Here is a 26,628-nt window from a genome sequence, read left to right on the forward strand (position 1 = left end):
ATACTGAAATTAAATGTCTTTATAAAGTTTTCTGACAACACTATTATCATTCCCAGTTAAAATGAAATTCAATTCACTTTAACTCCATTTTACTTTTGTGTTTTCACCCTTTTAGTGTCTGGCATTGGCTATTTCTGCAAGAGCTAGGTTCTCATGCAAATCGCCAATTAAAAAGAAATTACAAAAATACAATTTCTAAACTTAGATTTGAAAATATTTAAACTTCAGAGTGCTTCTAAAGGAAAAGTCAGATGATTGGTCCATATAAAAGCAGTGATTTTAAAAAATAAATTCCAGCTCTGATAAAACACATCAACGCTGTCACCATCACGTGGGAAAACTGTGCTCTGCCCAGGTGACAGGTAATTCCTCCAAAGCGCAAAACCCAGGGTGGAGACATGTTTTCAGTCTGTCAGCAGGATTACACAAAAACCAACAACTGGAGTTTCATGAAACCTGGTGGGGAAGTGGAGCATATCCACAGACACAACAAACGAAACTTGGGCGTCAATTTCCTTGATGGGTTGGATAGAAGAATTAATTTCCACTTGCAAGATGCAGACGGGAATTTTTTTAAAGAGCAAAACCAATTTGCATGATACCTGAGCCGAAATCTTTCCCTCCTTTTTCCCCCCCCTAAAGAGATCGCTATCACTCTTTAAAAAAAAAATAAATAAATAAAATAAAAAAAAATAAAAAAAATCAGACAAGAGCCTTTGGGATTTGCAGAAGATTCTCTCCAAGTGCTCTTTTGGTTACATTTGTGCATAAGCTGATAAATACAGTTTTTAAAGCCTTATACCACACTTCCCTCAGTGGAACTTTCACGCTTTGAAAAACTTGGTAACAATAACCATTATGAAAGATATTATCACCACCAAAAAAAAACAAACACACCCTCTTCCCAGCTTATTTGTAGAAACCAATCATGCAATGGCAGATGCATGAACTTGCAAAGAAAACCAACCCAAGTTAAGCATTTTCACTTCTAACCAAGCTGCCACAGGTCGGCTTCAGCCCTGAGATAATCAGTGTTGACCATCAGCTGACGAAGAGAAATTCTATTTCAAACTTAGCCATGCAGGGACAGCTGCATGCTGTGCATGCCTGAGATCACGTGAACAAAGACAAACATGAACTGCTCAGACCTGATGGACCAATTACACAAAGTATCCTCTCTGTACACATAATGAAGACTTCTCCTCCCAACATTATACAGCACATAGTGCTGGACAAACACACACTGGGCACATGTCCTTTTAACGTGGTTTTGGCGATGAGGTTTGACGCGATGAGAGCTAAAAATAAACCGATGAACAACAACATTCGGTGAACAACAACAGAGCTGCTCTTTTTAAGTGCAGCACAAACAATAACTGCAGAACAAACTAAAGAGCGCTACTTGTATTGCGCTCTTACCCACTTGCTCAGGTTTAAGCGCATCACAGGTCTGGCTTAATATCTGCTTGCACTCACAAGACATGAGGGAATGTTTTTGTGCAGGGCCAGAGTGGTGGTGGTGGGTGTGGTGAACAACGCTGCACCACAGCTGCCACGCAACCCCATTTGTAGCGTTCCTTCTAGGTAATGGGAGCAGTGATGGTCAGACTAATGGCAACAGATTGTGAAATTGTTTTGTCTGCGTTGAAGCAAATTAGTCTTCCTGTGAAATGAAAAGACTGTAAACATTTAATTCAAACGTTTAAGTAACGTCCACATGTTCTACTGGGATCACTGAAAGGAAAAAAAAAAAAAAACTGTGTTCAAAACTGATTACTGGCTTTCTCTACCACAGTATGTCTTTTGTCCCATCTTCCCCTCCTCACCCCACCAACTGGTCAAAGCAGATGACTGACCCTCCCTGCCTCCCTGAGCCTGGCTCAGCTGGAGGTTTCGTCCTGCTAAAAGGGAGTTTTTCCTTCCCACTGTTGCCAAGTCCTTGCTTACTGGGGGTCGTGTGATTGTTGGGGTTTACCGTAGGGTCTTTACCTTTCAGTATAAAGCGCCTTAAAGTGATTGCTGTTATGAGTCGGTGCTGCTGCTTTACCTATAAACTGAATTAAATTGAATTGAATGTGAACTCACCTCTAATGACGTAGGGGCCGACTGGTATTTATCTGTAATGACAGCAGAAAGGAGAGTTATTCACTCATACAATGAGGATGTCACTTATTGTGCAAGTAGCTGCCTGTAACAATCACCAAGTCAAACACACCCTCTTAATCATTAATGGGAACGCACTGTACAAATCATCCAAAGGCGCCTCGAAGCGAGGAAAACTTCACACGGTGTTACAAACCAAAATGGAGGTTAGAAGACGCGAGCAAGATTACTCAACGGCACTGAAGATGATTGTAAAAAGAGCAAGTTAATAAATTATTATGTTTTCCTCTCAAGTCACGGCACACTGCTCGCACATCGCCTGAGGCAGACAGAGATGTCAAAACCAGCCACTGGGGGCTGCTTGTAGTAGTATTTTCATTCAAACATCGAAACGTTGCTCTCATTCTCTCGCTCTTGTTTCCATGGATACATTGCTTAAAATGGAAAGAAAAATAAAAGAAATCAATACCTAAAGTTTATGACCTTTCAATAAATACCTGCATAAAAGGTGAAATGTTACCAATTATTGTTTTGTTTTTTTTAAATAAATTAAAAAAAAATGACTACACATTATCTTTTATGTTTTGGGGGAAAAAAGAAAAAAAAAGACTAAGCAAATCAGGGTCTCCACATCTCTTCAGGCAATTATTTTTCCACCCAGCACTGCCGCAAGATGTCCACAAAGCATCCTAAAAATCAATAGAAATAAGCAGTTCCTTTGTATCCAGAAGAAAAATATAACAATAAAGCAGATTTTTAATGCCAACAGCATAAAAATTACTTTAAGTTTAGAAAAAGACTGCAGTTTGTGTTCAAACACGTCTGTTCATAATATCCATCTTACATGATGGAAAAATAATGCTCGAAATATCCAGTGTATATCTCCAAAACATCCTGACCCAACATCTAAATTTTTCCCTTTTCAATACAATTTCATATATTTCATATTCCCATAGCTTTGCGATGTGGAAAATAACAGCCAATGCGGGAGAGTTCAGGATTAGGATGTGGTTTGGGTTACAGTTATGGGGTCAGGGTTCGGTGTGTGTCGGGATGGTGTTTCTACATCGCAAAACTATGACATCACGATAATGTGACATTAATTATGATGATCTGGGAACAACACCAACACAGGGATGTTGATACAGGGGTTATTTTCAGCCTGTGCAACAACTCTGTTGAGGGTACTACTGCTCCAAATGACTTCAAATCATTACAAAGTTTTTTCACCCATAAACAACATGAAAGAAAGAAAACGAGGAACTTTTAAAATTCCAGGTGCTGGGAGGACTAGGAATTTTTAACTATTGGTTAAAGTTAAAATTATGAACTTCAGCCTTAATTAAGTTACCTGAGGCAGCGAGTTGAGCTACCTATAACCACCAGTAAGAATGAGGCAACAGTTTAAAGTACAGAATGAAAGAGCAACAATCCAGACTGTAAAATTAGGTCATCGCATATAAATGAGAAACTTTGGCCAGAGATGCAATCATTCTAACACTAACACTGGTGCCATTTAGGCTTCAACTCATAAACTATTCAAATAAAATTAGACTTCCTGCTCAAGGACACATCCATGAAAAACATTTGTTTCATAGTGTGCAACAACTCTGTTGCAGGCCACTAAATAACAGCCAACAATTACTCATGAATACTGATTCGGGAAACACTGGATCCTCTGTTTGTCCCAGCAGAGGAGCGGTGGCTCAGCCAGGACCCTTGCAGGCCAAGTAAATCTCAGCGGACATATTTAGAGGAGTGTAGTGTCAGCCTGACTATTCTGTCCATTCAAATAGCCTCTGTGCTGCTGAAAGGCATTCGCGGCTTTCACAGAGAGACACGATAATTAAGTCTTTAACCATCACTACCCGCAAGTCAAATAAATTTAGAAGGAAAAGAAGCTCCTGCTGGTATGGATCACTGAAATCAGGGTAAACGTCTCATCTGATGCAGCATTCAGGAGAGGAGGCAAAGGTATTCTTTCCCATGCTCCATGTGAACCGATCTGACTGCAGCATGTTCATCACGCCTCGATTCACCACAAAATAAGCCAAGACTTGGTGCTGCTTATTAGTCCGATTCTGTTTGCTGTGCGTCACGAAAATAAACACTTCTTCGCTTGCTGAGATTTCTTGATAACCACCCACAGCAGCAGTCAAAATCTTAATATAGGCCAATATCACTAGAGGGGTTGAGGAGCTTATTGTTGGTGGTCTGGGAGCTGGCCAAATCATGCCACCTTGTCACTGACTCATGCAGGCCATATGCAGGTTGCATAAGCCCTGATTTTATGCCGGTGTGGTACACTAGCCACTCAGCTGCTGGATGCTTAATAGGTCTCACATCTCTCTCATCACCAGGCCTAATAGGAATCAGGACAGGGCCAAGCTGTCCCAAAAATACTCCAGCTACCAGCGAGGAGGAGCAGCAGAGGACTGTCCCCATAATCTCGAATTGATGTGCACTCTGAAAATCAGTGCATCTAATCAACACATTTGTTCTATTTTTGGTGGTGCAAAGATGCTAAGCAGCACCGAGTGAATCTGTTTATTCTGAGAGCCGGAGTCACAGGAAGACAATATTACCGGTTAGTCTAGACAAGGCAGAGCTGGACAGAGGGGTCAACTCAACGGAAAAAATAAGAAAGGTTCAAATAGGTTCCCCACATAATGTGGCTGCGCAGAAAGACACACCCCATCTCATCTCTGAAATATTAATGGAATGCAGTTAAAGGCATTACACACCTTTCTCCACACCTGAGCTGTTGTACAAGACTAAGCCTTTCTCCTGTGTATAGAGATACACTACAGTTTCATCTGAAGTTTCAGTACACAGAGACCTGCTGGCTTCTAATACGTTTTTCTGGTGTGGGTCTTATAGAAGTCGAGCGTTTTCATCTTAGACATCTACTCTCACTTTAGATCCAGCTTATCTTAAAGACATCATTGTACCGTATCAACCAAACAGATCGTGTCACTCCCAGACTGCTGGTTTACTTATTATTCCTAGGATATTTAAAAGTACAATTTTGACGATCCTCCCTTAGTTACACTGCAATAGGCCTAGATTGCTGGGGGCTTCCCATGATGCACTGAGTGTTTCTTTTTTACCATGTTTATACACCTCTCTGCATTACTTATTATTAACCTCTGACTCTCTTACAGTGTCTTCCTGCCTTCACCCCAAACCGGTCGTGGCAGATATCTGCCATCCCGCCTGGTTCTCGCAAAGGTTTCTTCCTGTTAAACGTTTGGGGGTTCCCCCCCCCCACTTTCGCCAAGCACTTGCTCATAGTGGGGGTCAACTGACTGGTGGGTTTTCTCTGTATTAATTTAAGGTCTTCACCCTACAATGTGAAGCATCTTGAGGCGATTACTGCTGTGATTTGGTGCCATATAAATAAATCTGAATTGAATTAAACATAACTTGCTTTCCTATTTGTAAAGTCTATTTACTACCCAAAAATATCTGTATAGAAAATGAGCCTGTATTAAAGAGTTCAAGGATCCTCTAAATCGCATGACGGAAACAAAAACAGAGTGGATATAGAGGATGTATACAGTCAACGTGCGTACACAAACTTCCATCCAGCTAGATTTAAATTGCGTGGAACCTCTCAGCCTACACCTGGCACCTTGCTGTTGAATGGATTCTGCCTCCTGGCCCCAAATTTGCCCCCAATTCACCCCAAAATGTCACAACAAAGAGCAGCTATGACTCATCTGTCTCCGGCCTCGTGCTTGTAGGGAGTGTTTTGTTTCACCGCAGTCTGGCACCCAAAAAGGTGCTCTGCAATTTGAACAGGTCACGTGATTTGTGTTTGCTGACTAACTGACCGCTGTACTCCAAGGGAGAGTGGCTGTGAGGCAGCCCTGTTCACAAACCAGTCTAAACAGAGCTTTAATATGAATCATGTTTGTGATGTAAATATCAGCCGCTGTTATGAGAACAAACACGCAACGTAAATAATTCATCACACAAGCTTTCGTGGTCTCCCCCCCCCCCAGCAGCTATGCGGTGATCTATGATGTATTATTAATAGGCGCCTGTAAACAAAATCGCCACATGGCTAAAAGCAGGCAGCTACAACAACATGGCCTCTTCGTAGGGATGCTCCATTCGTTTGGCCTGTCAGGGATGTGGAGGAAAATGCTTTTTGTTGTCGTTGTTGACGGCTGCCTGTTCAAAGCCAGTCTCCCTCGTTTAACCTGTGCAGTTACTCATAGCACACAAAGCTAAAGCGGACACCTGCCCGGTCTTGGTTGGTTGGTTTAGTTACCTGCGTTGTCTTCAAAGTGCAGTTTGACAGTCCCGTCTCTCCCGAGCCTCACATTCCCGGGTCCCTCAATCCTTCTCGGGTGCTCGGCTGATGAGGCAACGGCAGACTTGGAGCTTCTCCTCCGGTGTTTCTGCGCTAAAGTCCGACAACACTGGTAACACACTGCCCATGCCTGCTCCTCGTTTATCGGCTGGCTGTACAAAGCCAGGATTTCTTCTAAAGAGAGCTCCTCGGCTCCGTCGCTGCAGTCCATGTTCACGTCTCCGATGCTCAAATCGGCGGCGAAATTCCGGAGAACGGTGGGCGAAGTCACCATCCCATCCTCAGTCCCCGGTCGCTTGGCCATCCTCAAATCATTTTTGTCCGCATAACGTAAAGGGGAAAACGAACAGGTTTGTCGGGTAACGTCCCAGAGCTGCCCAGCTACATGATAAGATGTAGCCTCGTCCGTCAGCCAGGTGTTATCTGTACCGTGGCCGTGGAGCACCAACGGTTCACACCGAGCCACAGCCAACCGAGAACGTGATCCGCGCGGTCCTAAAGCCTGAACGTTTAATTACCAATCAACATCAGCAACATGCCAAAACTCCTGTCTTTTATAACTCACAGAACTTCCGGTGTGTAATCAAGGGTCATATTTTTTTGATCAAAAATATAAATCAATAAATTATCATATAAAAAAAAAACGATCAAATATATTTTATTAAAAAAATACTAAGCATACAGTATGAGTCGACACACCTGATTTGGGCTTTTGTTTTAAAAAGGTGTGTCACAAAGGTCAACAAATCATGTGGTGGACTGTACTTACTCCTATAACTATTTTTCAAGGAAATGGGAATTGGGCGCAGATATTTCTTGAAACATTTGCAAACATACTTGGAAGTACAGGATTTCAGTCAAAAACAGAGTTTGTGCAATTCTAACCAGCATCAAAGTCAATATTCAGTATGGCTGCCTTTAGTCTTCAACACAGCTTGAACTTGACTGATGGTGTGCTATTGTGTGTTTTTCTATCCATGTGTTTGGGGTCATTGTCATGCAGAAAAATGAAGCCACTGTCAATTAGATTCTTTCTAGCTGGTACTGCAAAGTAGATCAAAATCTCAGTGTTTTACCCCTGTCCTGACCTCCTCCATATATACTGACAATCTTAACCAAAATTTCAAATTTGGATTCATCACTCCACAAGACCTTTTGTCACTGATTTTGAGTTCAGTTCTTATGTAGTTTGGCATGCCTCAGCCTTCCGTTCCTGTTTCCCTTCCTTATGAAGAACTTATTTCTTTACCATTACCAATGATGGACCAGCTGACACAGGACCTGACGAGTGGCCTTAGTGGCCTAACAGACTGCTTAACAGGCACAAAAAGGCCACCAAAAAAAAAAAAAGAAAGAAAGAAAGAAACAACAGCAAAAAAAACCCACATTCCTCTGAAAATGGTCAAGTACAAGGACTGGATTAAAAATAATCGAATAAGCACCCAATGTCAAAAGAAAACATTTGAAAGACCTTCAGATCACCTAGAGAAGAACTATTGCTCATGACCACTTTAAAAATAAAATTAAAATGAAGTCTGTTTTCTTGGAAGCAAAGTACAAAGAAACTCATGACAGAAAACTGTTTTATAAAATGATTTGCTCACTCATCAGAGATTGTCAGAGTTGGCTACATAATGCTTGGGCAAAACTAATGAATTACTCTCTTAAAGGTAAAGAGACCATTACACATAATTACAATTAAGCCAATTTTACATTGGGAAATGTAGTCAGTAACGCTTTTGAAACTTTATCTTATAATTGAAACAGTTTATAGCTCAGTGCAAAACGGATGCTTTTCCAGTCTAATCACAATAGGAAACAGAAAAGGTTGATTTCTTTTAATTCGTGTAATGAGAAATAAATGCTCAGATCACTTGTTTTCCCCCTGGATTTCATACATTACAAAGCCAGCAAATATTTTAATGCAAAGAAGAAAAAAGTAATTTTGAAACATACACGTTGAGGTTTGTTTTGCCATCACAAATATGGCGCGGTCTGTACACATTTCATCACATCATCTAAGTAAAGTCATTAAAAACTCTTGACAAGCGATCATTATCACATGCACACCATTTTAATTCAGATTCTTAAATTTATTTATATGACCAACAGATTGTCCTTCATACAATCATGTAAAGCCGACAGCCTCCGGTAAGTCAGAGCTTTTCTTAATGTGGTTGTTACCACTTTCAAACCTCTTTGTGTTTAGATATTAAGACCTCAGCTGGTCAACTACGCCATCTGCTGGTCATATGATCTAATTTGCCAGATGCCCCATCCTGAAAATCCTCCTGAGTATGCTTGTATTTACATATGTTGGATAGGCTTTTTTTTTTAATTGATTTTTTAATGGCTTGCTATTGATCAAGTTTGGGCAGAGACTTTGATTAAATTAACATAGCACCGATCTATACATGCAGACCGGTATTAAGCCAAAAAAATTTACATGTTACAATACTAAATATAAAGTGTGCATTTTACAACGTAACAGAGAGTAAAGTAGAAGTATTGAACACAACAGTATAAAGCAAACTTTCAAAATCAAACTCTGAAAGAGAACACAACAGCACTTTGAATCAAGATTAATTGTAGGCACATGCGGATGTGTTTGTATGTCTTGCGAAAGGCTGGAAAAGGCAGTCTTTAGCCTTCGAGCTTCACGCCGCCAAGTCTCAGCTTCTAAACAGCACTTCTGGTTCTTTTAAATTAAAATTACTTACAGAATTGACTGAGGTTAAACAGCATCGGTATTAGTTCCCATACTACTGATAATCATTCACAACAAAAGGAGTATACTTGCACAAAGAACTGAAGCAAATTCTTAGGAAGGCCTCACACAGAACACACTGCTTGTAATTATCATGTGCATATGGGACAATCTGCTCTTTTTTTCTTTTCTTCTTTTTTGTTTTGTTTTTTTTCTTCACACTGGCTGAAAACAGTGACACATTCCCTGACTGGCACCATAAGCATGGGAGAGAAGCATGGTGTAAAGTGTGAACATTGCTCGCTACCCACTCTCTTCTTCGCACATGCATTTGCAATGGCACAACGAAGATGCAGCATCCACAGGTCTTTGGATGGAGACGTTTGCAGGTGCTTGTGTCATAAATCACTGCAAACAACAGCCAGGATCTTGCAAAAAAATAGAAAATAAAAATAAATAAATAAAATCAGCCACGCACGTCTTCAAATCTCCATCTTGTTCTCTCGAGAGGCACTCGCACCTACAGCCGTCTTCCTCCTCGTGGAGGTTCATCTTTCGTCAGAGGCGTTTTCAGGTTCTGGATCGTCACTGCTGTTGGCGCTTACCGGCTGCCCATCCTTAGACAAAGCGCTGGCCTCCTTTGATGACCTCCTTTTGGAGTCACGAGTAGATTGCTGTGAAAAGATTTGGAATCCCACTTCATTTAAATGTCACCGCACTAGACAAACAGCGAGTGGGCAAAGATGGCCAATTGAGAGGTGAGTCACTGAGGTTCTTCCATGTGTGGAAGGTTAAATTATTAATACATATTTTTAACTGTCATTTAGAAAAACTGAAATATAATTGGTAAGATAAAATCATTTTTCAGATCTTTTTTTAAAGCTTATTTCAGTTTTGAAAACAACAAAAATATTTTCAATTTAAACCTCACAAAAAAGAGAGTTTCTGTTATTACTTTTCCTTTTTAAAAAGATAAACTCACCAATCACTTTATTAGGTACACTTTGGTAGTGCCCCATTCATACTGTCGTAATTCTTCAAGGCACAGATTCAACAAGGTGCTGAAAACATTCCTCGGAGGATTTTGGTCGATACTGACACGACAGCATCACGCAGCTGCTGCAGATTTGTCTGCTTCACATCCATGATGTGAATATCTAGTTCCACCACATCCCAAAGGTGCTCTATTGGATTAAAATCTGCCGACTCTGGAGGTCATTTGAATACACTGAACTCATTGTCTTCTTCAAGAAACCAGTTTGCGATCATCTGAGCTTTGTGACGTGATATGTTATAAGAAGCCATCAGAAGATGGGTAAACTGTGGTCATAAAAAGATGGGCATGGTCAGCAACAATACTTGGGTGGGCTATGACATTTAAACAATGGTCTGTTGGTACTGTGGGTTCACAGTGTGCCAAGAAAATATCCCCCACACCATGGTGCCTAAACTTTTGATACAAGGCAAGATGGATCCATACCTTCATGTTGACAACAATGACGTCACAATCAATGTCGCCTATATCACCTTGCTTCTCCATTCTGGTGCTCAGTTTGAACTTTAGCAGGCCGCCTTGACTGTCTACATGTCTGGATTCATTAAGTTACTGCCATGTGATTGGCTGATTTGTTGCATTAATGAGCAGTTGAACAGGTGTGCTTAATAAAGTGGCCAGTGAGTGTACAAATGATAATGGAGGGATGTTAATTTTATACCTGACGAAGGTCAGATGAACTGACATTTTGTAATATAATGAATGAGCAGTAAGTGAGACAGTATGTGTGAACTATATTTAAGTGTCTTTACAAAATTTCCCACAGCAAAAACAGAACAATTAGCTCAGAGTTTCTGGTATGTACGATAAACTAATGCAAAAAATCTCACTAGAATAAGTTAAATCAGAAATATTAGGAATATCTTACATTTTTGTATTACTGTAAGACAGCTATATTTTCTTATAGCTGTCTTGTAAATCATCTATGGACATTATTGTTATGTAAAATTGCAAACAAAGCTTTTATGACATTTTAAATGCTGTGAGGCCCTTGCATAAATGGCATGTGGATGGCTCGAGCTGATTAAGCTTCTCTAGCTGCACTCTATGTAAACATGTTAAAAGCTAATGATGAATATAGTTACACTTTAATGACGATGACGGTGATTTTGCAGGTTTGGTATGTGGCATTACTGGTGGTGCTCAAATCCTGCTCATGACCATGTGTGCAAAGATGTTTTAGGACTCACACATGCCAGTACCTGCTACCAGTGACACCTACATCACTAAAAGAGCGTCTGGGTCTCCTCTGGTGGTTGGAGCTGCTGGTGGTGAGGGCCTGCTTCCCACACTGGGTGCCCGTGTTCACCATCCTCTTCTCCCTTATGTTGGCTTCCAGAGGTTTACCTACAGGACAGTGGTTAGTGTTTGAAATGTGGCACTCTTTCAAACATGAAAACAAGATAGTAGAGATGGCTGCGATGGCTGTGTCAGCTCGGTCAAGTTGTGGTGTGAGTGGTTTGTTTAGCTTGTGGCTGCACCCTGTCAGCATATATGGCACCTAAAGAGAATGCATTTGGATTTGCATCTTAATGGAAGATCTTTCTCTTCATTATTTTAGAGATGACGGAGGCTCTTACTGTTTGCTACTGGAAGAGGGGTCTCTACATCCGTGTTAGTAAGCCATGTCGATTCTGTTTCTCTTGTCCAGCTTTCATGGTACCTCGGCTCGATGATCGCGTCCGCCCGACTCCCTCCACAACCCATCGAGATAATCATCCACGGCAGGTGTAGCTGAGGCTGACGCGGGCTTAAACACGGCTCGCTTTGTCTCACAGCATCCGCAGCATCTCCTCCCTGGCCCTCTACTAAAGCTCCATCCGTGTTTCCATCATCAGTCGGCGGCTCTGAAGCTGCTGCTCTCCTCAAACAGCAGTGCCAGCTGACCAGCACGAGCTACCTGCGTCACCCGGAGAGGGCGGAGCTTAAAGTGGCTGCTGATTGGCCACGAGGGAAATCAACAGCTGCTATTGTCAGCATCATCACTACGGCCAACATCCTCATCATCAACATGGAAACGTGTGTGCCAAACGAAACTGCTCTTTCTGTGTTTAATGAAATTTATCGAGTTAAATCTTCACAATCAACAACAAAACGTGGATGCCAGTTTTTATATTTAATAAGGCGCCAATAAATGACTTTTTATAGGGGATCTGCATTTGATAATAATGAAGCTTTAAATGGCTTAAAATACTTTATGATCAGAGTAAACATGCCCACAAATGCGTGTGTGGATGGATAGCTGTGTTTGGCAACAGAAAATGAATAATATGCTCCTTCTTATTAAGAAACACTGAATATGTAGAGTAGGTATTTTGTAAAAGACACAAAAAGCCAAATAATGAGAAAAAACAAACATGTGAATCATTATGAGCTTGATGTGCATCTTTGTGTAAAAACACGTGCATATACATGGACAAAGAGAAAAATAAGATGAACTTTGGAATAAGATGTAAGACGAAACCTCACACCCTCCTGATATCCCTCAGCATTGTCACTGGAATCAATTTGCATTCATTTATCTTTGTTTTGCATCTCTTTGAAGAGTCTGGTCATTTTGCACATGGTTGTTTTTGTCTAACTGATTAGTGTATGTTTTATCTTCAAGATACGCTTTTTGTTAGTGTATCTTGTATCAACAGTAACCTTAAAATGGTCCTTGTAGTACCTAAAACCACACCTTTATTTCAGAGAGATGTTATTTCCTCATAAATCATCACACCCCTTAACAACTTAGCCTTTATCTTTTTGTCCCCCATTACTTTATTGAGCAGGTTTACACAGCATAAAAAGCCAAAGTCAAGGATCTTTCATAGAGTATTTAATTTCACATTTATTTAAATATGTGTTTTAATTTATAGATATACTGACAATACAGTATTTGCACATATACACATTATTCATTGTTCTCAAACGGCTTCATATACAGAAATCACAGGAGCATAAGATCAGCGAACATATTGCTTCTTTGTACCGTAAAATGACCAGTTTCAGTGTTTCACAGGTTTTAGCTTGAGAAGCAGAAACAACTGTCAACATCTACTTACAAACAGGCATTCCTTACAGGGAGCTATAAACACGTCACTTTTAAAAAACTGAACAAACATATTCACTGATTTTGGAGGCTTGAAATAAATACTGTAGTTAACACGCACACTGATTTATTTATTTATTTTTATTCCCACTTACTCCACATATACCTTTCATGTTAATTTTAACAAGTAGGGTATGGAAGTAGTGACAGTAAAAACACTGTATTTTACATAGCATTTGAAGCAATGAGGGAATACCAACTATTGAGATGGAGGAAGCTGTTTACTTAAGTAGTGTGGTACAAACAGAAAAAGACAACAAAAAAGTTAGCTCTCATTTAAGTATGTTGGAACAGAAGTTGTGATTAGAGACCAGTTTACCTCTAAAACAGATCCTAAGTATAGTCGCTAATCAGCACTCTGATTCCTAACAACTTATAAGGGAGGAGACCCAGGAATGTACTAGGAACATAAAACACAGGAAAAGAAGGAAGAACACAAAAAAAGTCTAGAGTAAAAATAATTTAAGGTTTGTGGATGTGAAAGTGTCACATCAGAACACTCCTGCACGTGATGATAATGTATCTAGACCTTGAAATCCAGCAGGTTGCAGTCGATCTTGTAGTAAACATAGGGGTAGTACTCTTGCTGGCTCAAGTTCAGCCCCGGGATGTCCATGGAGGCCTGAAGGCAGAGAACAGTAATTATACAAGAGAATATGACAATACATTATCGTTCTCTTTGGAAAAATATTTTTTCCTCACTTAAATAAAGACCAATCAGCAACCCTTTGTCCCTTGGCCAGTTGTTGCCGGCATTTACTTTGAAACCAGTTAACTAGTACTAATGAACGCATCATGCAGGCCTAGAGACCGGTCAGTGATCAGTCAGTTATCTCTCCTCCACCACGCAACCGAAGGCCGCTGGGAAAAATGTGCATTCCCCAACCAGTTGGCAAGTGGTTGCTGCAATCACCTGCAGCTATCATGGAAGCATGGATGCTCTTTTCTACTCTACGTGAGCACTCAAAAGTGCTTTACGCAACACATCTCATTTACCTACTCACACACACATTCACTCTGGGATGAATGAATTGAGTTTTAGTACCTTACCCAACGTTATTTTGGCATGTAGACTGGAGTAGCCCGGGATCAAACTACCAACCTTAAGATTAGTAGCTGACCTGCTCTACCTCCTGTAGCCACTCCAAAAACAACTGTGACGCAAACTGGAAATGGAAACCAGTCACCTTCAAAGGTTGCAGTGCTAAGGCACAACTTTTACTCTGAAGATGAACAAATGGTTGCCAGGGGGTCATGAACTGGCCTCTAGGCCTGTCTGAGTGAGGTCAAAATTGTCTTAAGGTTAAAACTGCATTTTTAGGAGTCTACAAACAAACTGGTGACCTCATGGTTGCTGCATTCATCCTTTATCCAGTCTGTGTTTTTAGTATAAAGGTCATTTAGACTCGAGGTCATAATCTGTGGTGGATTCTTACTTTACTGTATAACACAGTCCTCAGATTACTTCATTTAACACTGCCAAAAAAAACAAACAAACAGGTAAGTAATGAACAAATGTGCTGCTGAGACTCACGTCAATGATTGCAGCACTGCTGTCCAGGTGCTTGTACAGGTCGTACAGCACCTCTCTGAGTTTCTTCATGTTCTTCTTGTTGGGCTGAAGCAGCATAGCCTGGAAGTTGACTGGCAGCCCATATCTATGAAATACAAGGTAACCATGAATTCGAGAGCCTGATGGTAAAGGATGCACATCTGTACATTAATAAATTCATAATCTCCTGCAAGACAACTCACCTGAGCACCGACTCCACAAACACGCGTAGAGCTTTTATGTGAATCCACGCGATGAAGGCCTCACTGAAATTCACCTTCAGCCATCGTACCAAAGGGCCCTAGATTAAATGCAACAACATATCATCAATTTTTACCATTCTTAAAAGTAAGGGTGATAAATACCACAGCAATATGAAAATGAAACAGCATGCTTACTTTCTGATTACTAGTTAACTATAAACAGCAGTTGCAAAAGGATGTACAGATGTACTACAAAAGCAATTCTTTCTGTACAGCGCGAGCTCCACTAACTACACACATTGTTACTGAAGTAAGCAGCAGGCATACAAACTGTTTCTTCTTGTCGGTGGACAAGCGTGTCATCTCTTCTTTGTCTGCCTTCATCTCCTCCTCATTGTACTGGAAGTCCCGCACTGTAAACCTGAGCCAGGACACACAGCAGAGAGATGGCTATCAGCTTTCACAGAGATGAGTATAATCAAGCACCTACTACACACACACACACACACACACACACACACACACACACACGTCATCAAAATATGTTTCGCACACACAGTCGTGCACAACCGCAGCCTACTTCAATCCTCATGAGCCACTTATCTATTTATGGAGCATTTATAACTAAAGGAAACATTTGTCATTCAGAGAAAACACAAAGCTGGATTGGCTGGAGTGTATCAAGTGCAACACGCAACATAAGCTTTAGACATTAACTCTGAAAAGCTCATATTCTTTTGAGTAAACAGAAGTGGAAGAGTTTACTTGTTTTCTCTAGCCTTGTGTTTGAAGTCATCTACAGCTTTCCTGAAGAGGGTGACACTGAACAGACCGCTGTCGCTGTCTTCAAACAGCAGCCTGGAGATGAGGACAGAATGCACAAGAGGTGTGGGAAAATATATCAATACAGCAGAGTATTTGTATTTGTGGAGCAACAATGCAACCACACAGAGATGCAATACATTTATATTTAAATGTAAATTTAATGTTTAAAATAAACATTATGTAATATAATAAAAATACATTTCAAATGCAAATCAAACTTTTTAGTATAAAAATAATACATTTCAATAAAAACAACATTTTTACGTTTATTTTATTTAACAGTAATTTACTTTCTTCAGCTGCTGACTTTTGCAACGTTGCAAATTGGACTGTTTAAAATACCTGTAATAGTACAACAGTCCACACATGTTTGCACTCACTTAAGTTGGACTACACTTTAATAAAAACAGTTCAGTTTGTCAGAAAATAAAAATGACTGAAGTGAGAAAAATACAGAAATTCATGTTAAACCAGACGCTGAGAAGGTTGGAAAAACTGATACACTTTGGCTTGTCTTACCACCATGCCAGTTTAGAGGAGTTAAAAAAAAAGGAAAAGAACTGTTGATACCTGTTAAGTTGGATTTACTATAACTATACTATACTATACTATACTATACTATACTATAAAGTGAAACATCCCTCACTGGTGACCATAGAAATCAACACTGGAGAGTATTTTCAGCTAAGAATAAACTCTGTTTAATCAAACTATGCAAACTGTCTTCCTGCTGAGACAGCTCCAGATTTGGATCATCAGGATGTTGAGGTCACATTTGCCCAGAAAGTCTAAACACAATGTCCTAAATCACCTGGCCATGTTGACACAGGGTCAATTGACCTTCTACAGGTCAACCACGTAACGTCTTCTATTCTAATACGGGTCAAATAATTTTTTACAGCTCACACGTGAGATGGTTCCAGTTTTAATCAGAGTCAAGCACAAAGTTAAACTCAGAAGAAGACACAGGAAGTAAAAATTCTGGTCTACCTCAACTGTTATCATAATAACATGGAACAGCCATGTGCAATTCATGACATGCACAAATATATTTAAAAGCAGACCTTTCTTGTACCTTTTGTATTTAGCAGCGTCTAAGGAGGACTTACTTGGTGGAGCGTGGTACGACCATTTCAGCCAGCGTTTCGTATGTCTTCTGCCAGTCAGCGTAGCTCGTCCTGATGAGGGTGGAAATTAGAAAATAACATCTTTGACTTTTATTTTATTTTGAAAAAAAAAACATTCTCAGACCAAAATTAAAAATGTAACCTTTTCCACAGCCAAATTCTGTACAGTTATGAAATTACTTGCTCATAAATTAATGATCACAAAACGTCTTCGCACTGTCTACAACTCAGATTCCAAAAACATTGGAGCCCTGTGTAAAATATAAATAAAAACCTTATGCAATTATTATGCAAATCTCATAAACCCCACAATTTACAGTAGGACATGCAAAACATCAAATGTTTACAATGACAAAATGGACAATTTAATTAAAATATGAACAAATTTTCAGGTTGATGGCAACAAAGCATCTCAAAACAAACAAAAAAAAAAAAAAAAAAAAAAGGCAACAAACGGCTGGAAAATTAAATGTAAGTGGTGGTTAAAAGAAACTGTTTTCTCAACATACAATTGTGAGGACTTTCTTTAAACATATCACCTGCAATACATAATATCAACAATGACTGAAAGAAGAGAAATCTCTGTGCGCAAGGAAAAAGGTTGAAAATCATTATTGGATGCACGTGATCTTCAGTGTCTCAGGCAGCACTGCATTAAAAACATGCGATTCTGTCATTAAAATCACTGCGTGGGCTCAGGAACACTTCCAGAAATCACCATCTGTGAAAACTGTTTATTGCGCCATCTACAAATGCAAAGACTCCACACGTGAACGTGGTTAGTGTTGTTTCTCGGCACTGCTTTATATATAGGAGAGTGACCTCTCAACCTCTGAGGATCTTTGAGCCTCTCTATGCAGGTTTCCGCCTGATTGGCTGAATCCATGGCTGGGCCAGGTGACATGCCAGCTGCTGATTGGTCCCTATCAACATCTGGTATTTGAAAAAATAAAATAACATAAAAATCCTACTCCCAGCAGCACTTTCCTAGCAGAAATGACAGCAGCAGCGTTCTGGTCCTGCCCTCGGCCTCCAAACCTTTGATAGTTTTGTGCATGTTTTTTGTGGAGACACATTAGTTCTGCTAGACCCTGTGACTGTTAGCTGGTGTTTATATTTTGTACATACCTTAACTCACTCACTGTGTGAGTGTATCACTAAAGCAGAAGGGCTGAACTCCCTCTTCGTTTCTGGCTTGTGAGTTTAGCACACTTTTTGTTTGGTTTTGCTTCACGTAAGGATTAGGTAGCAGTGTTCCTTAAAGGTTTTTATTTGTTGTTTTGGCCTCAGTTCACCTTGAACTTTTTTTGCTCTGAGTTATGGGTATATTGGCCTTGCAAAACATGGACGCAATATCCTTTGACATGCCTCCTTGTCAAGGTCATGCGACACAGTAGTTTGTTTTTTTGTCTTTTTTTAGACATGGCCTTGTTTTTGACACTTGTTAGCATCAAATTCAAAATGACTTATTTTATATTAAAATGGTACATTTTCATAGTTTAAACATTTGATGTTTTCTGTGTTCTACTGTGAATAAAATGTGGGAATTATGAGATTTACAAATCATTGCATTCTGTTTTTATTCACATTTTACACAGCGTCCCAACATTTTCGGAACTGGGATTGCACCATGAATAGAAGCGCTCAAGAAATAAGTATTCACAAGACACACAGACTGCATACAATGATGCTGGTGCACTTACTTTGGGACGACCACCAGCATGGTAATCAGGTACTCTGAGTCCAGCACAAAGTCCTCTTTCTTCACTATGTCAGCCAGACTTCTGGTCATCAAGCTCCCCCTAGAAGAAAGACACATGCATATACACAGAGCACAAGAAAACAGACGTTGAATAAAGTTACATACTAGCAGTATTGTTAACATTATTAAAGCTAAGATGTTTTCACATTATGCTCAGGCAACAACCTAAAACATTGTTTTACTCTACAGTGATGAGAAAAACATCCTATACATGTGACAAAAATGCACATAACATACAAATTTTCAGTGCAACTCTAAATCCAGCTTTTTTTTTTTTAAATTAAAAAATAAATATATAGTGTCCATGTGTGAAAGCTCGTAATGCAGAGCACCCAATTCCACAATATCAATGAAACACAATGAATGGAGAAAAAAAAGCATGGTTTTTGTTTTTGTTGTTAACTTTCACTTAACCAAAAGTAACTCTTGTGAGATGAATAATTTATTTTGCATGAGCGCTCTGGGCCAACATAGGCCCATATTTATGCAAGGGTGCGCTGTGGTCTGAGGGACACACATTTCATTACGAGGCTCAGCACAGATGACTATGTGCCCTTTAAATTCCTTGTAATCACACACAACTCTTCAACCATGCACAGATGGACTCCAAGCAGACTTGAAACAAGTACAACAACAACAGCTACTCGTCCACTGTGTCCACAAACGTCTGTGCTAGTGACGGCTGTTTTACTCACGCATTCTTCCTCTCCAGATTCTGCAGGTTTCCCTTTAGATTGTTGTAAGCCGAAGCTCTGGCCTTCAGGTCGTTGTCTATCTGAGTCACTTGCTAGAAAACCAAGCAGGTATGGGTGAATACATCATCGCTGATCAGTGCAGCTGGAAAAATCTGATATAGTCAGTGTACTCTGGGACAATTTATGTCTTAATACAATAGATGAAATCTCAACTAATCAACCAGGACTTCAGCAATATACAACACAATGCATTAATAATTAATTTACAAAGAGAGTTGATTTTACCTTGGAAATGATCTCCGAGATGTTTTTCAGAGACTGTTTGATCGGATATTTCGCCATATCCCACTGAAATCTGGTGACATAGGTGACCAGGTCAACTGTATCAAGTAGAAACAAGATCAAAGACATCAGCATCAATCTCCATTTCCATATACTTTAATAGCTGTAAAGCAAATAGACTTGTTTTTTCTAAGAAGCTGCCTGATTACGTAAGCAGAGGTTACCTCCATTGGCCAACAGGTTCTCCTGGACTTTGTCTCGGCTGTCCTCCAGAACATCGGCCATGTACTGAGCAACCTTCTTTACCACACTGCATCCGATTTCAGGATGAGTAGTGAATAGAAAACGAGCAGAGAGAGCAGAAAAACGAAACAGCAATTAGCATGATTCTATCTAAATGTTTCTTTCACTCTTTATAAAACTGAGCTCACAACTCTTCCGCTGCCTGACAAACACATTACACAAAACTCTGTCATGTTTCAGTAAACTTTACCTTTCCACAAAAGTGTCTAGTTTAGCCAGCTCATCTGACAGGCCAACTAAGACATCCAGAGTCCCAACCTGTTAGAGGTAGACCAGAAAACATAAGCAAAAAGGCAAATAATGGCCACGCTGGTGTCCACCTATGCATTCATCACTGAGGCCTTATCCACAGAGAACTGCTGTGTTTTGGGGGGTTTTTCACCTTGAGGTCAGGGATGTTGAACTTGTTGTTAGTGGAGAGGTTGTTGGTGCGCGTAGTGGCCACCATCAGCTTGTCCCAGGTCTGCTGGCAGGTCTTCTCCCCGGGAGCCGAGATCAACCAGAATTCTGTCATGGCTGCTGGCAGGAATTTTGTCCCCTGTGCCGCTGATGTAAGGAAGTTACTAAAGGTGAAAAAACAAGATTTCATTTTTTCATGTTATGTTTTCGATTTAGTGAATGGGCAGCACTACCTGAAATGCTACAGTAAAATCCTAATCTGATAATATAATAATACTTATCTAATGCTTTGGAGGCAGGTTATTCATTTTGCATCTTTACTTAATTAACATATGAATGCATGGCTTTTACCTTTTACTTTTACCTTTAGACCAGACCTGGGCCCAATGTACGGCCATATCCAAGCCATTGGTTTTTCCTGATTGGCCCATTTTAGGTTGGTGGGAAATTGGAATTAAAATGTAAATAAGTATACATCATGCAGTTTGTCCTGTTTTCAGTCTCAAAACATTCTTTGATAAATTCCTCACCATAAGCTGTAATGAGATAATAGCTTACAATTTTTTCTGATTTTGTGGAGATACGCAATACAAATTTGCTGTATTTATTTTCTTTTTTTAATGTACATAGGTATGTTTATGCAAGCATGACTGTAAATGTTCCTTTGGAACCAACATTTATGAGAAATGTGAGTTTGCTAGTCCTGAAAGATGAGTGTAGAGTTTTTAATAAGACATGGACTGAAGTCAGAGGTAAAGCTGTGTGTTTGTTTGTGGAGAGCAAATTGTTGTTTAAGGATTACAGTCTAAATCGCAATTATGAGACTAAACACACTGAAAAATACAAGAACTTGACTGATGCATAGCAGGGACGGACGTCTGACATTTAGCCAACAAAGCTGCAAAAGCAACAAGGACTTTCTTAACCAAGCTCATCCAGGAAGTGAAGACCAGCTGTGTGATTTCCCACAAAAAATCACAAAAACACAAGTTATCCAGCTTCTGATGGAGTTTACTAGAGCAGCGGTCCCCAACCTTTTTTGTGCCACGGACCGGTTTATGCCCGACAATATTTTCAAGGACCGGCCTTTAAGGTGTCGCGGATAAATACAACAAAATAAAACTAGTACCGGTAATGAAAAAAAGAAAATTTATTCATAACACACGTGAAGAGACCAAGGAAAACAGAGTAAACGATAAAAACGATAACAAAATAACACTGAAAACCAATAAAAACCCTGAAAACTATACATTTCACACCTGAGCCTTAACTCTCGTGGCCCGGTACCAAACGACTCACGGACCGGTACCAGTCCGAGGCTCGGGGGTTGGGGACCGCTGTACTAGAGTGTGTGAAAGACAGCTGAACTAATGTGCCTTGAGAAAAAGAAAGATTTGAGAATATAACCCTCTCCAGGTGAACCAGACCAAGATAATTCGAGCATATTGCTGGAAATCTGGAGCCTCAGTTAAAAATACGAAGCGGACAATTTTAACTTTTTGTCCACAACACAGGATAGCCAAAGGGTTTGAGATTACAAAGGAGTTAGCAGCTATGTGCTCAATGAAAAGTAAATGTATTGGCTTTTATATAGTGCTTTCCTACTTTACTTGAGCACTCTATACATGCCTCATTCACACAAGCCCTTTTTCCAACCTAAATGGTTCCTATCTGACATTCACACTCTGATGGATGCATCAGAGAGAAGCTTGGGGTTCAGTATCTTGCTAAGGCATGCAGACTGGAGCAGTCAGAGCTCAAACATCCAGCTTTCTGATTATTAGAACACCTGGTCTACCTCCTGAGCTACAGCCACCTAGTGTTGTGCAGTCTTTGCTAAAAATGAACCATGTTGTTGATGTTGTAACTAAGATTGTTAAAATGCATTCTCAATAATCCAGGTAAGAAAATCCCAAAAAGTTGATTCTGTTTCTCTGGACGTACAGTTAGCTTCTTGATTCATTACAGGCAGAGAACTTTAAGTCAGTATCACTGCTAGATTTGTATTCTTCTCTAAAAGTTAAGGAGGCACGCTCAGAAGATGTGAGCAAACATTATCGGTACAAAGTTTAAGAAATACAGATCAAATACAAAAGATCAAATTAATATTGAACAGAACTGAGTTCAGTTCAATGGTGTGGCTATCCACAACAGACCCTGCTTTAAACTGTGTTCTCACATCTTTTGATTAAGAAAAATCTCAGTGCTTTCCGATCACTTTGCATTAGACAGACACACACGTCAAACTAACACTGAATGAGTCATGTAAAAATCCTCTTTCTTCCTCTTTTGATTCTTATTTGGTTCTGAATCTTGAACTTCCTCATTATTTCCCACTGGTTTTAAAGAGTCCCACAGACATACAGAAGTGGCTGATTTCATCACAGCTACCTACACAGGAGAGACAGACAAGTCTCCATGTCTGCTGACTGACTGTCATATGATCAACTTCTTGTTGATGCAGACCGCTAAATAGCGACCCTCCCTTGATTAAACACACAGAATGCCACATGAATAGAAACCGCCGCTCTTTGATTCGGTATCAGGGAAAGGAAAGAAGAAAAAATCAGTGACAGCAGAATAAACCCGTTTCATGCAGTGTTAGCTTACTGCTGCTACCAGCAGCTTGTTTATCAATGTAGCCTCACGGTGTCACGACGTCACTAACCGAAGCACCGCGGTACTCACCGACGCGTTTAACGGCTTCAGCGCGCAGTCCACTCGGTATATTTCAGCCAAACACACGCAGTTTCCTGCACATAGCGCAGACAACAGCGGGTTTTAGACACACGGGGCTCCTTCAACAGAGCATCTCACTCAAAGTCAGCTGATCAGAGGAGGAAATCTGCGCGTGCGCAAACGGCTGTCACGTGATCAACTCCTCGTGAGATTGAGTGGAACATGTCTTAAGCAGGTTGTACTAGGAACAAGGAGACTTAAGCATAAAGTATAATTCGTTAAAAGTAAAATTTACCTTATATTTAAAAAATACTTATCAAACTAACACTGAGCAAATAGTTGATGGTAATAAATAAATAGTAAAAGAGATCAACCTAATGGGGAAGTGGGAGAAAATTGCTAAAGTAACAGATACATTATACTAAGCTACTTAAAATAAGAGGTGAGAGTGCGAGTCATAAATGTTTTTCGTGTGTGTGTGTGTGTGTAAGATATTAAAAACAAAAACGGAAAGAAAACAGCTGAAGGTCAAAAACTCTACTGGGAACTTTTGGTTGGAAAAGAGGGTAAAGCTTATATTTATTTTTATTCACATATTACACAAACTGTGTACTCACCTAGCAGCCGTGCGCCTGGGCTATTTTCAACTATCATTAAAGTTACAGTATGTAAAATCTCACCATTAGATGTCAGTAAATTGGAGTCAGTTGAATTCACTTTTCTTGTCCCTCCTAATTCAAGTCCATGAATTGAGCTACAGTGGGTAAGTAGCTCTGCTGAATCAGGTAATTCCAAAATGCCTTCAAAATATCTTTGTTTAATCTCTTTAATTGCTTTTTGGAAAAGTTTTTATGTTGGTCAACAGAAAAGAAACCCATTGTACACCGTTTGGGCTAACTTTTCATAATGTGGGACATCAGTACTGAATTTTGAAAACGGAATTTTATGCTTTTAGTTGTTTTTAGCAACCCAAAATATTCTGACAATATAATTATTATGATACTGAGAAGACAAATCGTCAAAGATGTGTTGTCAGATAAAGGTGGAGGTGTTGCTGTCCTTGTTTCCTTTCTGTAGCAGAACTTCAGAAAGCTGACTCAATTCATCTGACCAGCTCTTGTCTGAGGTTTAGACCAGAAAGAATATAATTATGATCATGAACCTGAAGTAAGATCCTCCAAGACACCATGGAACCACTCCCAGCTGTGGGTTCACCTCCTCCTGCTGAACTCAAAGAGCAGCAAACAACCAGTACGGAGACATTTTACATTACACAATTTTTGGAGTGTATTTGACCGTTTTTATTCCCGACTGTGATACAACAACAACATTTCAATGGAAGCAAGTAGAAGAATCTACAAACCCATCAGGGTATTTGACAGTTTTTGCTTGTACTGCATTTCAACAAATTGAAGAATTTGATGTGGTTTTTAAGCTGACAAACTGAGAATCGACTTAAGTAGCAATAAGGAACTTCTTATTTCTTTGACAGGTGTTGTTCATTTACAACATGGCTGTGAAGATCTGCTGGCATCTTCCACACTACAGGGCTCAGGTAAGACCCACAGTTGACATAAAATATCAGGTAATATCTGAGGACCTGAGAGTGGTGTTGATGAAATGGCTCCTTTTATTTTTAGATTGCAACGATGATGGAGTTCCTTAGACTTCAGCAGGGGAATCAAATCCCATCACACATCACTATTGAAAATCTGAGAGATCTGTTGGTGGAGAAGAGCAAAGAGAGCAGAGCAGAGAGCAGTGAGTTACACTGATACCTACAGACCATCCCCGTCACACCTGACAGTCTGTTTGTGTTAAAGTGTAAATGCAGAGAGAAAACCTCTGTTTTGTTTTCTTTTTAAGGCTTTGGGAGTTTGAACTTGAGGATTTTGACTAAAAAGAAGCCAAAACTCTACTGAAACTGGTGAGAGAAAACTCACAAGACTTGTAGTAATTTGGAGATTTGTTTTTTTCATTATGTTCACATAATATCTAAACAAAACTGCACTGTTAATGTGTTTCCTGTTTCAGGGTAGTGAGCATTATTAATAAAATGAGGGACATAGAGTTTCAAGCCTGGATGCTCCTTAAATTTCCAGAGGCCATACCTCCTAAATTTCAGTGAGTTACATCTGACGTACGTTTGTTAACGGTCCAGCTACAGTGTTTCAATATTTCTGTGATGCTTTAAATATGTTGAAAAGATCATTCTTTTAACTTTTTAACTTGAACTTATTCTACAGAACACCTAAACTCCTCAACATGGTCAGAAATTACATTGAAATCCTTAAAGGGAAGAAGCAGGAGCATTGCTCCAAACTGCTCACCGCACAGGAAGTGGTAATAGGGATAGTACCCTGCATCCTGCACGGCTTCTGGGAGCGTCCTCCTCGCCCTCCTTGATCCGTTTGGATCGAGTCTCCAAAACTATCACATCAATAGAAACCCAGGCCATCTTCTCCCGTGGCATCGGAGATGACATGGTCCAGACAATCCTGACAGAAATCAAAAAGAAAAATCCTTTAAAAGTTCTACTCAACAACATTGCAAACTTTGTACCAGTTCTGCTCACTACAACTGCTAATGTAGCGAAGAACCACATCATCATCATCACCATCACCTTTATTTATAAAGTACTTTTAAAAAAACACAGCTGACACAAAGTGCTGTACATAGGAACTATATAATAAAAGTACATAAGATATAAATAAAAGCCAAATAAAAGAAAAAGTATAATAATTAATTAAATAACTAATTTCATTACAAGAGAAACTAAGTCTCGCTGAGGTTAAAAGGCAAAGAATAAAAGTGGGTTTTAAGACGCGATTTAAAAGTGGACAGTGAAGGGGCCTCGCTAACGTGCACTTGCAAATTATTCCAGCACAGATCTAGAACGAGAGAGTGGGCTGGAAAGCCTGCAGTGAAATGCTGTATAAAGTGCTTGTACAAATAAACGTTGTGCAGGAAACTGTCTGCTAGAACAAAGCTGTTGCACGGGGATATACTAACAAAACAACAGCTTTATTCTAGTCTCTCTAAATCAAGCATAACTATGTCTTATTTATTCTTTACACCTGTACACTTGATCTTTAGTCTGTACAGCTGAGCTATGACATACTGCCACAGATCTCTTTTAAAGCCATTTTGATAAGAAATTGTGTTTGAATAAAAGTGTTTCCTGTAGCCTTATGATGGCACTGTACCTGAATAAAAGTAACAGTTTTCTCATAGGGTTAATAACATGTCTACCAACTATTTCATGTCCAAATAACTGCTGAGAGTTACTTCAAAAGGGTTATTTAGTAGCAGGTTATTTAGATTTTCATGTAAACAAATAAACAATTTTTTTTTTTGTTTACATAAAAATCAGTCACTGTGTATATTTAACACTTAAAATTCGATGTGATGCCCTTATCCTGCCTATATGCCTAGCAACATAAAAAGGTCCAAAAAGGTTAAGTATGCAGTGTACTGTATAGAGATAGAGGTTGCTGACACATTACCAATACCTGAAGATTG

General features: G+C 39.7%; 3 protein-coding genes across 12 annotated transcripts in view; all 3 read right to left on the reverse strand.

Annotated features, from left to right (window-relative positions):
- Positions 1-6,930, reverse strand: part of spire1a (spire-type actin nucleation factor 1a) — a 36,767-nt gene extending 29,837 nt beyond the window's left edge. For all 7 annotated transcript variants that reach the window (XM_013909660.1, XM_005728386.2, XM_005728384.2 and 4 more), the window contains exons 1-2: positions 6,383-6,930; positions 2,086-2,117 (exon numbers count right to left, since the gene is read on the reverse strand). In XM_013909660.1, the coding sequence (XP_013765114.1) occupies positions 2,086-2,117; positions 6,383-6,728 (378 nt within the window). In that variant the 5' untranslated portion in view covers positions 6,729-6,930. The remainder of the gene's footprint in view (positions 1-2,085; positions 2,118-6,382) is intronic.
- Positions 6,931-8,247: 1,317 nt separating this feature from the next.
- LOC102207491 (brain and acute leukemia cytoplasmic protein) lies at positions 8,248-12,114 on the reverse strand. Of its 4 annotated transcripts, XM_005728389.1 has the most exons (4): positions 11,766-12,114; positions 11,408-11,532; positions 9,652-9,805; positions 8,248-9,559 (listed from the first exon to the last, which is right to left on the reverse strand). In XM_005728389.1, the coding sequence occupies exons 1-3, from the start codon at positions 11,902-11,904 to the stop codon at positions 9,680-9,682; spliced, it is 390 nt and encodes a 129-aa protein (XP_005728446.1). In that variant the 5' UTR covers positions 11,905-12,114; the 3' UTR covers positions 8,248-9,559; positions 9,652-9,679. The 4 variants fall into 4 exon arrangements, with proteins under 4 accessions (XP_005728446.1, XP_005728445.1, XP_013765085.1 ...); XM_005728388.1 differs by having other exon boundaries at positions 8,248-9,805; XM_013909631.1 differs by lacking the exon at positions 8,248-9,559 and having other exon boundaries at positions 9,671-9,805; positions 11,388-11,532.
- An 886-nt stretch (positions 12,115-13,000) lies between these two features.
- On the reverse strand, positions 13,001-23,315 carry atp6v1c1b (ATPase H+ transporting V1 subunit C1b). The gene is made up of 13 exons (XM_005728390.2): positions 23,116-23,315; positions 20,411-20,591; positions 20,219-20,286; positions 19,950-20,035; positions 19,729-19,823; positions 19,444-19,535; positions 18,690-18,788; positions 16,969-17,037; positions 15,800-15,892; positions 15,362-15,455; positions 15,035-15,132; positions 14,814-14,937; positions 13,001-13,901 (listed from the first exon to the last, which is right to left on the reverse strand). Exons 2-13 carry the CDS (start codon positions 20,540-20,542, stop codon positions 13,803-13,805), a joined length of 1,149 nt encoding a protein of 382 aa, XP_005728447.1. The 5' UTR covers positions 20,543-20,591; positions 23,116-23,315; the 3' UTR covers positions 13,001-13,802.
- Between the last annotated feature and the right edge of the window lie 3,313 nt (positions 23,316-26,628).

The sequence above is a fragment of the Pundamilia nyererei genome, unplaced genomic scaffold, assembly GCF_000239375.1.
Source record: "Pundamilia nyererei isolate P.nyererei 1_Seehausen unplaced genomic scaffold, PunNye1.0 scaffold00028, whole genome shotgun sequence".
Taxonomy (NCBI): domain Eukaryota; kingdom Metazoa; phylum Chordata; class Actinopteri; order Cichliformes; family Cichlidae; genus Pundamilia; species Pundamilia nyererei.

Coding starts and splice junctions, on each gene's coding strand:
- LOC102207491 (XM_005728389.1), bottom strand. CDS start 11,904: ATGATTATCTCGATGGGTTGTGGAGGGAGTCGGGCGGACGCGATCATC. Junction 11,533..11,765: donor CCCTCTTCCAGTAGCAAACA/GTAAGAGCCTCC, acceptor ACTGTCCTGTAG/GTAAACCTCTGGAAGCCAAC. Junction 9,806..11,407: donor CCAGACGCTCTTTTAGTGAT/GTAGGTGTCACT, acceptor ATCTTTTCACAG/CAATCTACTCGTGACTCCAA.
- atp6v1c1b (XM_005728390.2), bottom strand. CDS start 20,542: ATGACAGAATTCTGGTTGATCTCGGCTCCCGGGGAGAAGACCTGCCAG. Junction 20,287..20,410: donor TCAACATCCCTGACCTCAAG/GTGAAAAACCCC, acceptor TACCTCTAACAG/GTTGGGACTCTGGATGTCTT. Junction 15,456..15,799: donor CACAAGGCTAGAGAAAACAA/GTAAACTCTTCC, acceptor GTCCTGGCTCAG/GTTTACAGTGCGGGACTTCC.